At 18.0% G+C, this 20,545-nt stretch overlaps 6 protein-coding genes across 6 annotated transcripts; 4 read left to right on the forward strand and 2 right to left on the reverse strand.

Moving 5' to 3' along the window:
- Window positions 1-972: 972 nt before the first annotated feature.
- On the forward strand, window positions 973-1,809 carry PF3D7_1465000 (cytochrome c oxidase subunit ApiCOX25, putative; the record flags this gene model as incomplete). The annotated part of the gene is made up of 1 exon (XM_001348755.1): window positions 973-1,809. The coding sequence occupies one exon, from the start codon at window positions 973-975 to the stop codon at window positions 1,807-1,809; it is 837 nt and encodes a 278-aa protein (XP_001348791.1).
- Window positions 1,810-2,697: 888 nt separating this feature from the next.
- Window positions 2,698-5,301, forward strand: PF3D7_1465100 (conserved oligomeric Golgi complex subunit 6, putative; the record flags this gene model as incomplete). Its single annotated transcript, XM_001348756.1, has 1 exon — window positions 2,698-5,301. One exon carries the CDS (start codon window positions 2,698-2,700, stop codon window positions 5,299-5,301), a length of 2,604 nt encoding a protein of 867 aa, XP_001348792.1.
- Window positions 5,302-6,003: 702 nt separating this feature from the next.
- On the reverse strand, window positions 6,004-7,134 carry PF3D7_1465200 (mediator of RNA polymerase II transcription subunit 4, putative; the record flags this gene model as incomplete). The annotated part of the gene is made up of 1 exon (XM_001348757.1): window positions 6,004-7,134. The coding sequence occupies one exon, from the start codon at window positions 7,132-7,134 to the stop codon at window positions 6,004-6,006; it is 1,131 nt and encodes a 376-aa protein (XP_001348793.1).
- A 1,001-nt stretch (window positions 7,135-8,135) lies between these two features.
- On the forward strand, window positions 8,136-11,324 carry PF3D7_1465300 (ribonuclease Z, putative; the record flags this gene model as incomplete). The annotated part of the gene is made up of 6 exons (XM_001348758.1): window positions 8,136-10,033; window positions 10,189-10,441; window positions 10,589-10,724; window positions 10,836-10,910; window positions 11,005-11,063; window positions 11,169-11,324. 6 exons carry the CDS (start codon window positions 8,136-8,138, stop codon window positions 11,322-11,324), a joined length of 2,577 nt encoding a protein of 858 aa, XP_001348794.1.
- A 410-nt stretch (window positions 11,325-11,734) lies between these two features.
- Window positions 11,735-12,165, reverse strand: PF3D7_1465400 (conserved protein, unknown function; the record flags this gene model as incomplete). The annotated part of the gene is made up of 2 exons (XM_001348759.2): window positions 11,735-11,951; window positions 12,110-12,165. The coding sequence occupies 2 exons, from the start codon at window positions 12,163-12,165 to the stop codon at window positions 11,735-11,737; spliced, it is 273 nt and encodes a 90-aa protein (XP_001348795.2).
- A 3,721-nt stretch (window positions 12,166-15,886) lies between these two features.
- Window positions 15,887-20,272, forward strand: PF3D7_1465500 (potassium channel K2; the record flags this gene model as incomplete). The annotated part of the gene is made up of 1 exon (XM_001348760.2): window positions 15,887-20,272. The coding sequence occupies one exon, from the start codon at window positions 15,887-15,889 to the stop codon at window positions 20,270-20,272; it is 4,386 nt and encodes a 1,461-aa protein (XP_001348796.2).
- Between the last annotated feature and the right edge of the window lie 273 nt (window positions 20,273-20,545).

Consider the following 20,545-nt stretch of genomic DNA (forward strand, 5'->3'; position numbering starts at 1 on the left):
TATATCGATATATATTTATATATTTATATGTTTTTATTATTTTATTTTTTTTACAATGTAGAAATTTAATTTATTCATTCGTTCAAATTTTCAAAAAAAGGAAAAAAAAAAAAAAAAAAAAAAAAAAAAGTATATGAATAACTGCTATAATAATTTATTTCATCATATATTTCTTTTATTGTATACACATAAATGGTATGTTAACACTTTTTTTTCATTTACATTTGAAAGGAAAATATTAAATATTTTGGAATCTATTAATTTTTTTTTATAAATTATATTATATGTATAAATTATTTTAAATTTAATTCAAGTATAAAATATATATATATTTTTCTTTTAATTTAATGTACAATTTTTTTTTTTTTTTTTTTTTCCTGTATGAATATTTGTGTGCATGGTATATAATTATGTAAAAAATATATATTATAAATATATAATACATATGTGCAACAAAATTTATATAATATATATATATATATATATATATATAATTTTTTTTTTTTTGTACTAAATAACTATATATGGAAACATGGAAACAAGGATTTATATTCTTGGGTCATACACTTAACTTTTAAGGATGCTTTAAAAGAAAATAATAAAAAAAATACATATATATATATATATATATATATAAATATGTGAGAATAAAAATTTTTAAATATATCATCCACTGAATCTTTTAATAACCAGTTTGATTTCATTTTTATTTTTTATTTTTTTTATTTTTTTGTAGTATCCTTAAATGTAATATATATATATATATATTTTGTTTATTTTTTATTTCAAATATTTTATGCAATATAATTAAAAATACATAAAGGCAAAATAATTCAATACAAGAAAAAGAAATGATATGAAACATATTTTTTTATGAATAATTAAATTAATATTATATACGAATCTTTGTAGTTGACAGATTTAATAATAACAGAAAAGAAAAAAAAAAAAAAAAAAAAAAAAATGTTATATATGAAGGAAACAGATTTGTTATTAAAATTTTTGAAATATGGAAAAAAGAATATTATTAGTAAAAATAATTTAAATATAAATGGAAAATGTCCAAATATGCAATCCTTTTGTACCTATCTATTAGATAGTAAGAATATTATGAGAAATACTTTTATGGATAAAGGTATGTCTACTTTTTCTAATAAAAGTAGTTACTTAATAATAAAAGATATAGGTAAATATTTCTTTACAACTACATCGAGAGTTCATTTCAATATGACGACTAAAGATATTTCTAATAATAGTGTTACACGAGCGTATTCAAAAGATGTTTCCATATTTGAAAATCCAAATGTCATAATTCTTTTTGATAAGAATAGGCGTGAAACTATTGGAGAAAGAATATATAGATATTTGGATATAACGGGATTTTTAACACGATATAATAATAGAAAAGAATGGTTACTTGATTTAGATCCATATACAAGATTATCAACAGTTATGTTAACAGAATATGAAAGAAAATTAATGATCTTTTTAAAATTTCATGTATATTTATTATTTGTTATATGTATGTATTTATGGTATCATGCACAAGTACATTTTAGTATGAAACCTCCTTGCCCAAAACCTGTTGCTTATGGACATATGGATGGAAGAAAAAGAGATTTTACTTGGCACGGAAAATTATTTTTTATTTATCCAAAAATGAGATGTAAAGAATGCCGTTGGCTAGATATTCAATGTAAAAAAGAATGTTTCGAAAAATTGAAATTAGAAGGACATAAATTCATTATAAATAATGGAGATCCATTATCTGTTCCCAAAACAGTTTTATATCCATCACATTTCCACTAAAACATAAATACTTTTATATTACCTTTTTACCATAATTTTATATGTATGTATATATTTTAATACATTTATAAAAACATATACATATATATATATATATAATATATATATATCATTTTTTAATATGAATAATTTTATATTATGTAAAGCAAAACTAATAAAAATGAACAATATATATATATATATATATATATATATAATTTTAATAAATAGGTATATATTTATATCCTTCATATATAATATCATATAGTTAACACATTATAAATACTTTAAATTCTTACTTTGTATACATAATCAAGTTTTATATAATACAAAAAAAAAAAAAAAAAAAAAAAAAAATATATAAATAATTTTGATATAAGTCAAAAAATATATACATAATATATATATATAATATATATTTATATATATATATATAATGCATATTATTTTTTTCATGGATAAAAATTTAAATAATTTTATTTATTTTTTCAAGGTTAAAAATATATATTTTTTTCTTACTACACACATATATATGCTTTCCATTATGATATATATATATATATATATATATATATTTTTTTTTTTTTTTTTTCATATGTCATTCCTTTTTAATTACATTTTTTAAAATAACAAAAATAATTGAAATATTAAAAGACTTGAATATTTCAACATTTTTACGCATATATAAATATTAATAATATTATTTTATTTATATATAAAGAAAATACATTATGAAAAAGAAACATTTTGTCACCATATTTGTACATTAAAAAAAAAAAAAAAAAATGTCATATATTAGAATAAAAAAAAAATAATTAATTAATTTAATATTAACTTATCGAAAAGATATATATATATATATAATTATATATATGTATATATTATAAATGTGTTTATACGAGTGACATTATGGATTTGGAGAATGATAATAATCATGGTTTTTCATTAGATTATGATTTATTACATAAACAGTTAGAAGAACTTCCTTATTACAAGAAAGAATTTAACAAATATGATGTGTTTTGTTTTAAGGAAGAAAAGGAACTGAGTGAATTACTTGCTTATGAAAATGAAATTAAGAAATCATGTAATTACTTTACCCATTTCGAAAACATTCATAAGAATATCAAAAGAATATATGAATTAGACGAGGATACAAAAGAGAAAATATTAGAAACAAATGAAATGACTCATGAAATACTAGATGAGATACACAAGCTAAAGAAAGTACAATATGATATTAGAGTAAAAGAAAAGATGTATAATAAAATTTTAGAAGAATATAGTTTAAGTCCTTTAAGTTATAGTAATTTAACAGATTTGAAGATATCATTAAATATTGAATTCTTTGAACATCTAAAACAATTTGAATATACAAAAGAAAATATTATAAAATTATTAAATGAAGATGGTTCCGAAAATTTAAGTAAATTTTATTCTAAACATTATAATAAAATAATGATTATAGCTTGTAGGAAGATTTCTATATACATAATAAAAGAAAATAATAATTTCTATCGAAGAAATAATAAAATACTTAATTTATTATTTTGTAATATAAATGAAGAATTTGTTAAACGAGAAGAAATCATACTATCTTATATCCAAAATTTATTACCTATAACAAAATTGTCTTATAAAATTATTATTGAAAATATAGAATATTTCAATTTATGTTTAAATAATTTTCTTAATTTAAGAAAAAAATATTTAAAAATTAATTATCAAAATTATATGTCAAATAATTGTAAATTTATTAATAAGGAAAACTCTATAGATATAGAACCAAGGCAAAAACATGATTTTATTAAAATGTTTAAAAACTTTTTTTTAGTTTTATATTATTTTATTGTATTAGAAGATAACTTTTTAAAGATATTTTTTTCATTTAATTTTTATTTTACGAATGATATTATACCATATATATCAGCAAATATAGAGAATGTTCATAATAATTTATATAATATAATAGATACATTATTTATACCATATAAATATTTTTTAGATACGAATTTAAATATATATGCAAAAAGTTATGAATCATGTTATGAGCTCTTTCATATTTTAAATATATTTATTCTTAAATTAAAGCAATTTCAAAATATTTATGAAATTAATGATATAATAAAAAATATTATCATAAAATATGCACAACGTAATAATGATACCTATAATACATTAATATACTATAATTTGTCAAAGAGTAAATTGTATTTACCAAGTAAAATATATAACAATAATAATAATAATATAAAAGAGGAAGATATCAAAATGGATACGAATAAAATGAAGGAAAATCGTATCAACAATATTTCTGATAATAATTTGAATGGAACTTATCCAAATATAAGAGAAGTGAAAAATAATTATCAATTGGATAAAAATATGGAGGAATTAGATATCAATAAAATGAATACAAAACAAAAAACACAAGATGGACAAATATCTCAAGTAGGTATAGAATCATCTTATATGAATAAAGAAAGTAATCAATTTATAGAAGATAAACTAATAAATGTAACAAAAAATAATTTATATAATGAAAAATATATTGGTAATACTAATGATAAACCTACCTTGGATGTGAAAGATGGTGATCATGTTGAATTTTATAACAAACCTAATGAAGACAATGTATCTGAAAAAAACGAAGAAAAATATGACAAAATTAATGAAAAACAGAAGGAAAATATTCAATTACGTAATAATGATAAAAATAAATCTAATTATTATGTAGATAGTATAAATGAGAAATATAATTGTAAATTATTAAATTATACATTAAAAATACAAAAAAATATAGAGAATGAATTTATATCTATATGGCAACGTGATGTTGTAAGTTTTTATCTAAACAAAATTACCAAAAAAGAAAATTCTAATAATTTTGAAGATACCTTATTTTATATAAAGAAAATATTAAATTCTTTAAAAAATGTATATTCAATATATAAAATGTATGCATTATATGCAAAAGATATGAAAGAACAAAATTTCCAAAATGTTCTTGATATAACTATAAATCCATTAATAAATAATTGTTTAAAAAACCAAAATTCAGTTGTTCATAATCATTATGTATTTATTGTAAATATTTTTACATTTATACAAGATAGTATAAAAAATTTAGAGGGAGCATCTAAATATTGTGAACTACTAACAATTATCACAGATGAAAATATAAACAAACTTTTCAAAATGGAATTAGAAAATTTAAAAATAAAATTAGAACTAGACAAATTAGAAAAGATGAATCAAGACAATCTTAAACAAGATACAGAAGAATTAAAAGCATTTGTAGACAATTTTTACAAATTTGTTTTTTCGGAAAAACATAATATTTTCCTTACAATTCATAAAATAGTATCTGACATTATAAAGGATAATATAAAAAATAACTTGTTCGAATATATACATAAAGAATATATAATCCTTTATAACAAATATTCTAGTAAGTTCAAATTTACTTATACCCCTGAACAAATAAAATGTATACTATATGAAAAATGTTAAATGTATGTTAAGTTGTTTATTTCGAAAAGAATTTCAAAAAAAAAATGTAATAAAAAAATAAATTATGTATGTAATAAAATAAATAAAATATTAATATAACACATCAATATATACGCAAAAATATATAAATATATAAATATATATATATATATATATAATATTTATTAATGAATGATAACGATGTATTATGGATATTACGTGAAATAGGTTGAATCAGATATTTTTCATAGAAAATCATTTTAATAATTTATTTGAACTAAGGATACTTTATGTTCTTAAAGATTTACCCAAGAAACCAAACCATAGATTATATAATGTTAAATTAATATATATATATATATATATTTTTTTTTTTTTTTTGGCTCCATTTATATATTTAAATTCTATATCTCTGAGAATATATAATAAATGAGTAGAATAACTGGAAAATATTTTATCCATAATATGTCTTTTCTTTTTTTTTTTTTTTTTTTTTTTTTTTAGTGTTAAATATTTTTTATTTCCTCTTAATATATATTCTGTATATTTTATATATATGTTACATTATAAGGTGTGTAATTTCCAATTATACATCCTTAATTTTTTCATATAATTATGGTCCATATTTACTCTTACATATATATATATATATATTTATGTACATTTATATTTCACATTTTGCGTTTTTACTTTTTAAATTTTCCATTTTAAAGTTTTAGTTCGTCATTCCTCTTCACTTGATTGATCATGTGACGATGATTCTGATGATTTCACTTTTTTTTTACTTAGAAAGAAACCTAAGCTTTTAAATACACTAGTAGCAGATGAAGTTTTATTTGAATTATCATTTTTGTTAGATGTATCCTTGTGAATTGTATTTTTATCTTTTGTTAAAATATCTTCATCACTATCATCTTGCACTTCATATGATTTTGATAAACATGAGATTCTTGATTTTATGAAACCCTCTTTAATTGACCAAGCATATATAATAACTTTTTTCCTTTTAGGAATCATTGGTTTATTATTATGGTCATATAAATGATAATTTGTCTCATCATTTACTTTATAATATATAATAGACTCGATGGTTGAACATGTAATAGTAATAGTTAGTTGATTATTATTTTTTTCTTCTTGTAATGTTATAATTGGAGGAAAGCAAACTTTACTATATTTTTGTAGTTGAAATAATTTAGATAAATGTATTTCTTCAATATTTATAAAATTAAGAAAATGATAATTTGGATAATATTCCTGATGCATTATTTTATCGTTTGTGTTATCACATTCAGGTGGTGCGCATGTAGTATCTGCAATTTTTTTAGAATAATTTATTAGTTCTAATAAATTAATTGAATCTGATTTTTCTTCTAATTGAATACCTTCCATTCTTTTTTGGGCCAATAACCAACTGGTTTCCATCATTTCTTTTATTTGTAATAAAAAATAAAACTTTTCTCTTTCGCTTATATTATCAAAATATTGCTTATTTATTTCATATCTATAATTATCTTTTAATTTTATTTTCTTTACATTATAGGAATTATCACATTCATTATATATATTATTTATATCATTATTATTAATATTACTATTACTATTTTTTAACGTATAATTTATCAAGTTTTCATTGTGTATATTTTCAATACCATCAAATTTTATATAATCTTTAATGTCATATTTTATATTTTCTTCTTGTATTAATTTTTCAAAGTATTCGTTATATAAAATCTCATTCTCAGGTTTTACTATATCTTTCCATTTAATTAAATAATATTTATCGATATTTTCCTTTATTTTTAATACGACTTTATGGAAAGTATTTGCTTCATTGAGATTATTACATTCCATTTATTTTAAAGTATAATAATACTATTTATATTTATATATGAAACAACACTATTATTATACTTTTTCTTTTCTTTTTTTATTGAATCTAAAATTCTAAAAAAAGGCATATAAAATGATGATATGTACTTATGTACTTTTTTTAATAAGTACAATTAAAAAAAAAAAAGAAAGAAAAAAAAAAGGTTTATCTTTCTATATTATGTATAGATATGTTAAAATAATTCATATTAGAAAAAAAGAAAAAAAAAAAAAAAAAACACATAAATATTATAGATATATATATATATATATATATATATATTTTTTTTTTTTTTGTAACTAAAAATGTATATTAATATATATCATATTACTTTTTTTCTTCTTTTTTTATTTTTTTTCATATTTTTTTAAATTTCTGTATTTATATATCATCACCAGAAAAAATTATATTGTTCGATTTGCATATATATCTAATTATAAAAGGATAATTTTCTTTTTTTTGCTTTATTTCTTGCTTTTTGCCTTTTTCTTTTTTAATAATTTTTTTGTTGTTATATTGTTTTAGTTATTATTCCGTTTAAACAATTGAAAGGATATCTATATCTATGTACAGTTAAAAATAATAATAAAAAGTTGTTCACTTTATGATGTAAGCTCAATAGTTATTCCATAAATAAAAATATATATATATATATATATATATATATATATATATATATATTTATTTATTTATTTATTTTTACATTTTTGTGTCATATTCACTTTTTTTTTGTATTGTAAATTGTGTTATACTTTTACCCTTGTAATGCATTTCCATTGATATATACATATTGTATTTATTTTAATTATATCATGAAATGCTTATAAAAAGTAATATATATATATATATATATATATATATATATATATATGTATGTATGAAAAAAAATGTTTTATTCTAATAGATTCATAATTATATATTCGTATAATAATTATTCATGTATATCATTTAAATATTAAAAAAAAAAAAAAAAAAAAAAAAAATGGAGGTATTTCTTCAATTAATAGGATGGCATAGACTTGCTATTCCATCAAGTTTAAGATTATTTGTTAATGGAGATATTACTCTTTTTAATTGTGGTGAAAATGTTCAACGTTTTTTAAATGAACACAAATTACATTTGGCTAGAATAAAAAATATATTTTTTACAAAGATCACTCCAGAAAGTATTGGAGGATTAATTGGTCTTTTATTAACAATAGATAATATATCAGACGGTGAAATAACAATATATGGTTTTCATCCTCTAGAAAGTATTGTAAAGAGTTTTATGTCAAGCTTTGCAAAAATGAAAAGTACTAAAATTAAAATTGTTCAATTTGAATTGAATGAATCGTCAGTAATTAATTTAAAGGGTAATGTAGTCATTACACCTATATTGATAAATAAGGAAAAAGAAAAAATAACAGAAAATAGTATTCAACAGGATTATATAATAAACGAAATAAATGTTAATAATAAACTAATTTTAAAGCATAACAACAACAATAAGGATAGCGATAATATTAATAGTAATATTTATAATAATATTAATAATAATCATAATAATAATAACGAAGTAAACTTAATTGTGGAGGATAATAAAATGTGTGAAAATATTTTTACAGAACAAATATATTCTAATAACATGTTAAAAAAAAGGAAATTAGAAAAGTCACTTATGGACACAACAAATGATACCGATTCCTTAATTATGAATAATATAAAACAAACAATTGTGGAAGAAAAAAAAAAAGAGTTTCAATGTATTTGTTATTTAATTGAATGTCCTCAGACACCTGGAAAATTTTATCCCGAAAAAGCCAAAAAGTTAAATATTCCATCAGGAAAATATTATGGTATATTAAAATCAGGAAAATCTATTACTATAAATAATAGAACTATTCATCCTGAAGAAGTATGTGATAAAAATATTGATGGGAGGAAAGCATTAATTATTGATTTAGAAAATGAAAATGATATTAATGATTTAATTAATCATCTTAAAAATAAAGAAACATTATATTTAAAAAATTTAGAATATATTTTTCATTTATCAAATGAAAATATTATAAATAATAAAATTTATAAAGATTTCTTTTTAGGTCTAAAAAATGTAAAAAATGTGAAATGTAATTTATCAAACGATTCTTTGAAAGTATGTCCTTTCATATCTTCATCTTCCTTAAATAATTTCCTTTCGAAATTGTTGCCAAACATTTTTTTAAAATATAAAGCGGACACTCCTATTTATGATTTGCCTTATGAAATATCAATTAATGAGCATAATGAAAATGATAAAGAAAAAGAACAAAGATATAATAATTTCAATAATAATGGGGATATGCAAAAAGTACTTGTTAATAATATTGATGTAGATCATCAAAAAAAGGAACAAAATAACACATTTTGTAATAATAATTTTAATATAAATGATAAACAGCAAGATCAAAATAACACAATTTGTAATAATAATTTTAATATAAATGATAAACAGCAGGAACCAAATTGTAGTTATCTTATTTTTAATCCACTGACCAAATTCATTTTGCATCCATATCATAAAATTGACATTTGTTTAAGTGAAACAATATCAGACTTATATCCTGATATTTTTAATACTTCAAAAATATCAAATATATTAAAAGAAAATGAAGAATTATTAAAACATTTTCAAAAATTCAATGAAACACAGTTTAATAAAATGTTATCATACCCTTGCTTTTATTTTCTTGGTACAGGTTGCTCAATGCCTTCAACATTTCGTAATGTATCAGGTATTATTTTAAGCATACAAAAAAATTTTAGTATTATCTTAGATTTTGGAGAAGGTTCATTATATCAATTATATTGGATGAGTACATCTTGGATAAATTTTTGTAGCATTATTAAATCATTCAGGTGTGTTACATGTGAATAAAAAGAAAAGAAATTAATTATATATCTAAGCAAGAACAAATTTAATATTAATATATATATATATAAATGTATGCATATCTGTTTGTATGATGTTCATCATTTTTTTTTTTTTTTTTTTTTTTTTTTTTTTCTTATAGAATAATTTTCATTTCACACGCACATGCAGATCATCATGTTGGTCTTTATTATTTATTGTATATGAGGAAATACCTTTTTCCATCCTTAGATGATCCATTAATATTAATTCCTATAACCTTGAAAAAGTGGATCAATTTATTTAATGAATTATTTTTTGATAAGAAATTAAAATTTGTATATCTTACCGAAAATTTAGAAATAAACCAACAAATTGATGATGAGAACGACATTTTGAATATTCACGTGTTTAAGGTATATTTTAGAATATTTTTTAAATATATATAAATATAAATATAAATGTAAATATATATATATATATATATATATATATATATGTGATGTACCAAAATAAAGGAACCTTTTATAACATTCATTTTAACCTTTTTTATTTCACATCAGGTTAATCATATTAACGAATCTTATGGTATCAAAGTAGAAAATAAAAAAATAGGATCCATTGTTTATTCTGCGGATACAAGACCATGCGAAAACGTGAAAAAATTTTCCAAAAATTGTGACATTTTAATACATGAAGGTATTATATACATAAAAAAAAAAAAATAATAAGATAAAATAAAAAAATATATTTATGTTTATATTTAATATATTTATTAACATTACACGTTTGAATAATACATCTTTACAGCTACCTTTGATGATGAATTATTAGGAGAAGCAATTAATAAAAAACACTCTACTACTAAAGAAGCTATGGATATAAGTAAAAATGGAAAAAAATTATTCAATATATAAAATAATAATTTCATGAAAAATAAGTGTCTTATTAATTTTTTTTTTTATTATTTTTTATATAGGTTTGGAAGTACAATGTAAAACATTAATATTAACACATTTCAGCCAACGATATCCAAAGGTAAAAATAAAAAAAAAAAAAAAAAAAATTAAACATTGCATATTGAATATATTATTATAATATATATATATATATATATATATATATATGTATATTTATTTTTAGGTGCCAAAAATAAATATGGAGTGCTCATCAGAAATGCAAGAAATATTAAATAAAACCATATATAGTTTCGACTATATGAATATACCCTTAAACTTAATAAACGAATTGCCTAGATATTTCACGATATTATTAAATTTATTAGAAAAAACATTTTAATTAGAGAATCGTAACCCAAATGAACATACTTAAATGAAATAATAAATATTAAGAAAAACTAATTAAATCTCGAATTGCGAAAGTTAACATAAAAAAATTTAATAATTCTATAATTAACCATATAATTAATAAAAAATGAAACTAAAAAAAAAAAAAAAAAAAAAAAAAAAGGGAAGCTGTTAAATAAGTGAAATATTAAGAATATCAAATAAATAAATAAATATAAATAGATATATATACATCATTTTTTATAAAACAACAATGAATAATAATTTGTAATTAAAAGAATAAGATAAAATATATATATATATATATATATATAGATATTATTATATATATTTTTTTTTTTTTTTCAATATTTTATATTTAAAAACAAATAAGAAAACTCATATAATAATTTATATTTTATTTTATTTTTTTCTGTTGTTGTTTTCATGAAGTTTGGTCATATCACAAAATTTGTTATAAGCTCCACCAGTAGTTGGTAATAATTGAATTTGTTGGCATGTTTTAAAATTTCCCCATTTTGTTAAATAAAATGGCTTAGTAAATTTTTGGGATTTATATTCCTCTTTCACCAACCATTTACTAACATTCCATCTTGGTGACATGTGATATCGCTTTAATCTATATAAGTAATAATTATATATTTACAAAAAGAAAAAAAAATAGGCATATGGAAAAATAACAAAATATTAAAAATAAGCAAAAAAAAAAAAAATCATATATACATATATATATATATATATGATGTGTATTTTTCTTTTCTTCGTATTGTTTATTACTTATATGTCCATGAAGTGTTCCATCTTAATAATTGTATGTTACTTAAATTAACCATTTTTAAATAATATATCAATAAATTTATAAGAATAAAAAAAATAAATAAAAAAAAAAAATAAATCTAAATATAATAATCCTATCGGTTTTTAATAATTTAAAAAAAATGTAAAGTAACACCACTTTTCTAATTAAAATAAAAATTTGTCAAAGACAAATTTTTATCACGTTAAATACATTTTATTGAAAAAATAAAATTACAAAATTAAAATACCTATTATAAAAGCATCATCTTAAAAATGGTTTCATATAAAATAAAAAAAATAAAACTATTCAAGTGAAATTTATTCCATAATTAGGAATCAAATACAATAAATATTCACATATGTATTTATATTTTATAATTACTAATAAAAAAAACAGGCTTGGTGGAGCACATATATATATATATATATATATATATTAATATACATTTGTATTTATATACTATTTTAAAAAATTCATTTTCACTATAAAATATGTATAGTAATTCATAATATCCACATCTAATAGAATATTAAAATAAAATAAGAAATGTCAGCTATATTCATATTTATAATAATAAAAAAATGTCATTTTTTTTTTTTTTTTTTTTTTTTTGTTTTTTTCTGTCTCCCTCTCTATATATATATATATATTTATACATATTTGTTTATATGTTTAAAGGAAAAAAAAGAAAAATATATATATTACATTATTTTATTATTTATTACATTTTAATTTTCTTTAGTTATAAATTATTATTAATAAATTTTTATTTCTACATCATAATATTTATATATATATATATATATAATTATATAAAAATAACGAAAAATATATATAGTTTTTTCGTATTTTTTTTTTTTTAAAGAGAATAATATTTTCTTATTCTACTTAAATACTGGTATATTTTTCTTATGTATAGTTTCTTTCGTTAACTTTTTTAATTTTTTAAATTAAAAATATTATGTTATTATATATTATATATATTTTATATTATCATTAAATTATATGAAAATTCATTTTTTATTATATAAAATATTTATAAACTATTATATTTTATGTTAACAAATAATTAAAAATATAATAACATTAAATAAATGAATATTCATTTTTTTCCTTTTAAATTATTCGAATAAATTTTTTTTTTTTAAAGTTTAATTTTAATTTGTATATAAAATTTTATTTTAATATATTTATAATGTTATATATATACACTTGTAAAATTTATACTTTTAGTATATATAAAATGTATATGAATGCACTTGAAGTTTTTTTTTTTTTTGCATGAGAAATATTATGAAATCAAAAAAAAAAAAAAAAAAAAAAATTATAAACGATAAAATAATAAAACCATAAAAAAAAAAAAAAATTCAAGATATTTTGATGGTGTTATTATTATTTTTTTTTTTATTTTAAATAAATGAGATTTTTTTAAATTTTAAAAAAATGTGAGATTATTAAAAAGAGATTTATATAGAATTATAAATTTTTATTTTTTTAGATGTGGACATTTTAACTTTTTATTAATATTTTATACTTTATAATTTTTATAAATATGATATTTTAATTTTGAAGGGGAAAAGAAGTATATAACATAATGTTGTATTAAATGAATCAAATTATTATAAATTTATAAATTATATATTATATATTTATATTTGATTTCCCAATTCTTCATTATTATTTCAAATATGAATACAAATATATATATATATATATATATATATATATATGTACATAAATATAAATTTAATTTGTTCATTTTTATATAAAAATATTTTTTATATATTACATATATATTAAATTTTTTTTTTTTTTTTTTTATTATATATATTTATAATGGTTATGTTTTTATAAAATTATTTGCATGTAACAATTATAAATTGTTAAAAAATAAAAAAAAAATATATAATAAAATGATTCTTATCATTATACCATTAAATAACCATATCCTATATAATTATTTTCCCATCGTTCCTTTCAAATATGAAACGTTTGAAAAAACAATTCTTTGGACATTTAGTTTATAAAAAGTTCAAAGAAGTGATACCACATTAAACATATATATATATATATATATATATATTTGTGTATGTATTTCAATTTGAAAATTATGGTGATAATTTATATAGGACTTCTATATAATCATCGTAGGATCATTTACAATTAAATATGTGCAGTATATATTTATTTAACATAATATATAATATATTTATTTGAAAGGTAGAGAAAACTCATCATATAAGTACTATTAAATGTAGTACATAATTATTGAAATAAAAATTCAATGTATTCTTGTTTTTTTTTTTTTTATCTTGTTTCAATATTGTTCTTTTCGAACTATTTTTGCATAATAAAAGAAAAAATAATAACATAAAAATTTTGGAAGTGTTATGAAATTAAAAAAAGAAAAAATATTCCTACGTCTTAATACCTTTCTTTAAAATGCATATAGGAATACAATAATATTATAATATAATTCAAAAAGAATTTATTCATTTCCTTTTTTCTTTTTTTTATTTTTTCTCTATTCTTTTTAAAAGATACCTATTTATAAGCATATAATATGCATAATTATATATAGAACATTGATAAGTTTAATATAGAAAATAAACATATATATATATATATATATATATATATTTCTTATTATTTATATTCTACTTTATAAAAAAGTATATATTTTATAATTGTATGTAGAAATGTATGTAAATCAAGATAAAACTGATTTTATCGTAATAATGTCATTATAAACGAAATGTTATTTTTACTAATCTTTTGATACTTTTCTATATGATGTCCACTTTTTTTTTCTTTTTTTTTTTTTTTTTCCTTTATTTTATATGTGTACTAAATTGTATATATATATAAAATGATAATATATATTCTTTTAAAATCATATGAATTTATACATACATACATATATACATATATATATATATATATATATATATATATATATATATATTTATATTTATTTATTTAATATTAAAAGGTACATTTCATTTTAACTTTATTTCTCTTCCTTTATGATTATATATGTGTATTCATATAAACAATCATTATTTATTATAATTTTTATAAATTTTTTTCATGTTTTATCAATTTTTTCTTATTGTTTACTATATATCTACTTGTTTTCCTTCTTAAAATTATATTTTGTTTATTATTCATTCCATTTGAGTAAATAATTTTTATAATTATAAACACAAATAAATTAACAGAAAAAAAGGTTAGTTATGTAATTTCTCTCTTTACTCGATTATAAAATACAAAAAGACAGAATTTATATTGATACTATGTAGGGAAAACACTTTCGAATTTTTTTAGGAACATATGAGTTATACATATATACATATATATATACATATATATATATATATATATATATATATATATATGCAACGCACAAGAATATAACTACCTTTTATTAAATGATAATTTCTACATATATAAATAATACAAGGATTATGATTGTATGTAAGAAAAAACAAATGAATGACAATTTTATTAAATATTAAAAATGAATTATGTCGCATATAATGTGATGTTATATATATATATATATATATATATAATAAATACCTTTTATATATATGGTATTAAAAAGATATTATTTTCAATTATATAAGACAATTATAATATTATTATAATTATGCTTATATGCTTTCAAGTTTTATTATTTTTTAAAATTATTCAATTATTTTCTTTTATAATATATTATTTTTGTAGGATGGATATTTGTAAATGAAGAGAACATGAAAAGCGGATTATTTTCTATGAATGATATTTTTTTTTTAGTGAATAGTATATTCAAATATTTTCTTATCTTATTGAACGGATCTCATTTACTAAAGTTGTTATATTCCTCAAAGGAAAACATTCACATTATTGAAGGATTATTATGTATAATAACAGGTGTTATATTAAAGCTTTCACTTATATATATATACTGTACCTATTTTATGAATATATATATAATAAAAGATTATAGAAGAAAGAATGTACTGAATATTTTTAATATGAATAATAATTATAAAAGAAACGGGAATGTTATTGAATCGGATGATTTTGAGTATAGAAAATTAATAAAGAAGTTTTTTTTTAAAAAGGTATATTATTCAATTAAGAAGAAACATAAAAGAATAGAATTATATATGTTGAAGATATATAATAGTAATTTCAATTATTATTTTTGTAATATACGAGATATGTGTTATACAATAATATGGTATATAAGTTTATATTATTGGAGAAGAGATACATATAATATGATATGGGGATTTAATAAAATACCTACTTATATATATAATATGTTATTAATACTTTTATCTACATCTTATATAGATTTAGTAATGGTTATAATTAGTTATAATAAATCGAAATATTATTTAATGAAATCAAAGTTATTAATAGATATCTTTTTTAGTGCACCATGTACTTATTTATTTTCGAAATTTATTTTTGTTTTTGAACATCAAATTGATATATATTTTATGATGGGCTTTTTAAGAAATATAAAAATTTTTTTGAATGTGTCTTATGTAAGAATAGAACATAATTCCATTCTTACAAATACTGAAATAAAAATTATCCGAATTGTTTTGGGTGTTTTATTATTATGTAATGCTTTTGCATCTACTATATATACCATACAAGCAATTCATCCATATAATTTAGATAATGAGAATTTTAATTATTTCCTGAATAGTTATTTAGATTATTTTTATTTTTCAATTATATCCATATCAACAGTTGGATATGGTGATATCTTTCCTATTAACAAATTAAGTAAAGTTGTATGTATAATTTTTATATTTTGGACATTCATTTGGGTACCTATACAATTCAATGATTTGATAATTTCAATATTTTCTAAGAAAAAAACATATGGAAAAATAAGTATGAATAATCAAAAATTTATTCTTCTCATAGGAGATGTAGAACCACAACAATTAAATGTTTTCTTATTCGAATCAGTAGCACAAGGAAATAAATTAAAATTTCATTTGTTAACTACTTATCCGATTAACATTTATGATGAACAAATCAAAATTGCAGATCATTTTTGTATTTCTTTATATATAAAAAATTTCGATTTAAATGAAAAGGAAAATATTAATTTATTGTACAGTATTAATGCACAAAATGCTTATTATTTATTTCTATTTTCTAATAAGTTCCATAACGGACATTATAATATAGATACTAAATCATTTACTAGATTATTAATATTGAAAAAATTTTTACATGGAAAAAAAAATGCTGTTATAGAATTAAGAAGTAATTGTGTATCAAATATTGTAAGATCTATTGGATGTGAAAATTTTATTATAGTTAATTTGAAACATTCCTTAATTGTTAAAAATATAAAATATCCAGGTTTTATTACACTAATTTTAAATTTATTTACAGCATATAATTATGATATATCTTCGTATAATTTTAATGATATTGCTTCATATCCATCACTCAAATATATTGGTGAATTTAATAGAGGTTCTAGGACTAAAATATTTTCATTTATTGTACATAAAAATATGGTTGGATTAATATTTGATAAATTATTTTATAAGTTATATGAATCTCTTGGTATTATACTTGTAGGTATAGAAACCAATACAACAAATTATTACATAAATAATAAGAAGCACAAGAATAAAAATAGTTATGTGGATGATAACTTCACTACAATGAGAAAAAACAATATGAAGAACAAAAAAAAGAAAAGTTTTAAATTTATTTATTTACATTTGTTAAAAAAATATGGACATACAAATCATTATACACAAAAGAAAAAGAAAAAGAAATATGATAATATTATAAATCATCATGGAAGTAAATCAAAAATGGAATACTCTACCCAATTAAGGCATAATAATAAGACCATAAAAATTTATGATGAATATAATACTATTGAGACATATCAAAATTATCTGAATTATGAAACTATTAATAATAGTCGAATTAATATATATAATAGTGATGAAAAAAAAAAAAAATATAATGATGTTTCACCTACTAATAATATCTTAACAAATTATAAAAATGGGAAATTACATATAGAAAAGAGAGATGATTTTGACAATAATAATAATAATAATAATAATAATATAGTTAAGAGTAGGAAAAAAGGGAGGGAAAATAAAAATGATGAAATTATAAATGTATGTATAAATATAAATAGTGATATAAAAAAAAAATACAACAACAACAATAATAATAATAATAATAATGATAATGATAATAATAATATTATAAATGATCATGATAATTATAATATATATAACAATTTAAATAGTAATCTTAAATGTCGATGCCTACCAAATACCAAAAAAAATAAAGCACAAAATGTTAATAATGTAACAAATAATAAAGACAATGATGTTTCCGTCAAAAGAATTAAAACACATTTACAAGATGATAATACAATTGATAATAAAAAGGAATTAAAATGCTACTTAAATTTATTGGGTAAGAATTATGCCATTAGAGATAGTGATAAATGTGTAGTTATTGCAAATTCTAGGAAGGTTATAAAATATTTGTCCAAAGCTAAAAGTCTCTTTTGGATATTTGAAATAAAAAGTAAGAAAAAAGATAACATTTCTTATGATTTAAAATCTGTTATAAAAACAAAGCAAACATTTAATAAATATTTTACTACAAATATTAAAAAAAAATTACCAACAACATCTATTCAAAATAATGTTTATGTTAATAAAAATGCACACATTATCGCAATGAATTATCATGATTTATTTAACACTTATAGAATATCAAGAATATTTACCAAAAACAATTATAATTATAAAAGAAAAAATTCGAGGAAAAAACATTTATTTAGAAATCTGAATGGTGAATTTAATGAAACAAAATTATATCATCATTGTAATAATACGCATAATATAAAAACTACTGATAAAAAAAATATGGAAAAATTAGATAAACTTTATTTTTCAACAAAGTTAAACAGCAAATCAAATACAAATATTCATATTCATAATAATAATAATAATAATAATAATAATAATGAACATTATGATGATGAGATAAAAACCTACTATTTCAATTTAACAGAAAAAAATAGCCATTTACTTTTGAATTATAAAAAGCAATTAAAAAAGAAAAATTACATAAACACATGCTACAGCGTGAATAAATCTGATGAAAGTATAAACAAAATTAAGAATATGAACAGTGATAATAACAATATTAATAGTAATAATATCAATAGTAATATCAATAATAATAATAATAATAATACCAAATTAAATCATACATTAAAAAATAGAATTACATTTTCTTATATGGAAGCATGTGAAAAGTATTTTCCTACGGAAAATCGGAATAATAAATTATTATTAATTATTAATTGTACATGTAATATAATACAACTAATCAAAATGTTTAATAACAAATATAAATATAACGTTATTATATTAACAGATGAAATTCCAACTATGAATATAATGGATTTATTTAAATATAATGTTGTATTTATAAAATGTAAAATTTTAGATGATTATAATTTAATAAATTCCGGTTTAATGAATGCAGAATATATATTAATACTTCCTACAGAAGCAAAAAATATAAATGAAATAAATGAAATAGATATGAATACTATTATTGTAACTAGGAAAATTACTCATTTGTTGAAAAAGAAAAAAAGAACATATTATATAAATAATATCATTACTGAATTAATAAATCCTTCTAATGTTATTTTTCTTGAGGAAAATAAAATGATCAAATTAAAAGACAAAAAATCATCTTATGATGATTTTTTCCCATATGTAAATTCTTCTCAATTTTATTCAAGTAATATTATTTGTGAAACTATGTTATATAATTTTATGACGCACCATAAAAGTTTCACAGATTTTTCAGTGTGTACTAATACTTTGGAATGCCTCATTAAATTTTTAAGAATAATCTATATTTGCGATTTGAGTAAATATTATGATTTTTCTTTTAAAAAAATTAAAACCTTTCGTGACCTTTTTTATTTCTTATCCAAAAAAAATATAATCACTATTGGTTTATATAGAAAGGGGGATAAGAAGGTTCCTTTCTATATTTATACCAAACCTAATGAAAACTGTTTATTACGATTCGATGATATAGTTTATATATTGTGATATAATTGGATAAATAAATAAATAAAAAAAAATATATATATATATATATATACATATATATGTTTGTACATTTATTATTACATTTTTGTGTTTATTTAATACATCCAAATGGTTACATTAAATATTTTGTTGTTCCATTTTTATTAAAAAAAAAAAATATATATATTCATAATTATATGCATGATAAGATATATATTACAATACGTATGATACATAAATATATATATATATATATATATATATATATATATATATACATAATTTTTTTTTTTT

The sequence above is a fragment of the Plasmodium falciparum genome (assembly GCF_000002765.6).
Source record: "Plasmodium falciparum 3D7 genome assembly, chromosome: 14".
NCBI classification, from domain to species: Eukaryota; Apicomplexa; class Aconoidasida; order Haemosporida; family Plasmodiidae; genus Plasmodium; species Plasmodium falciparum.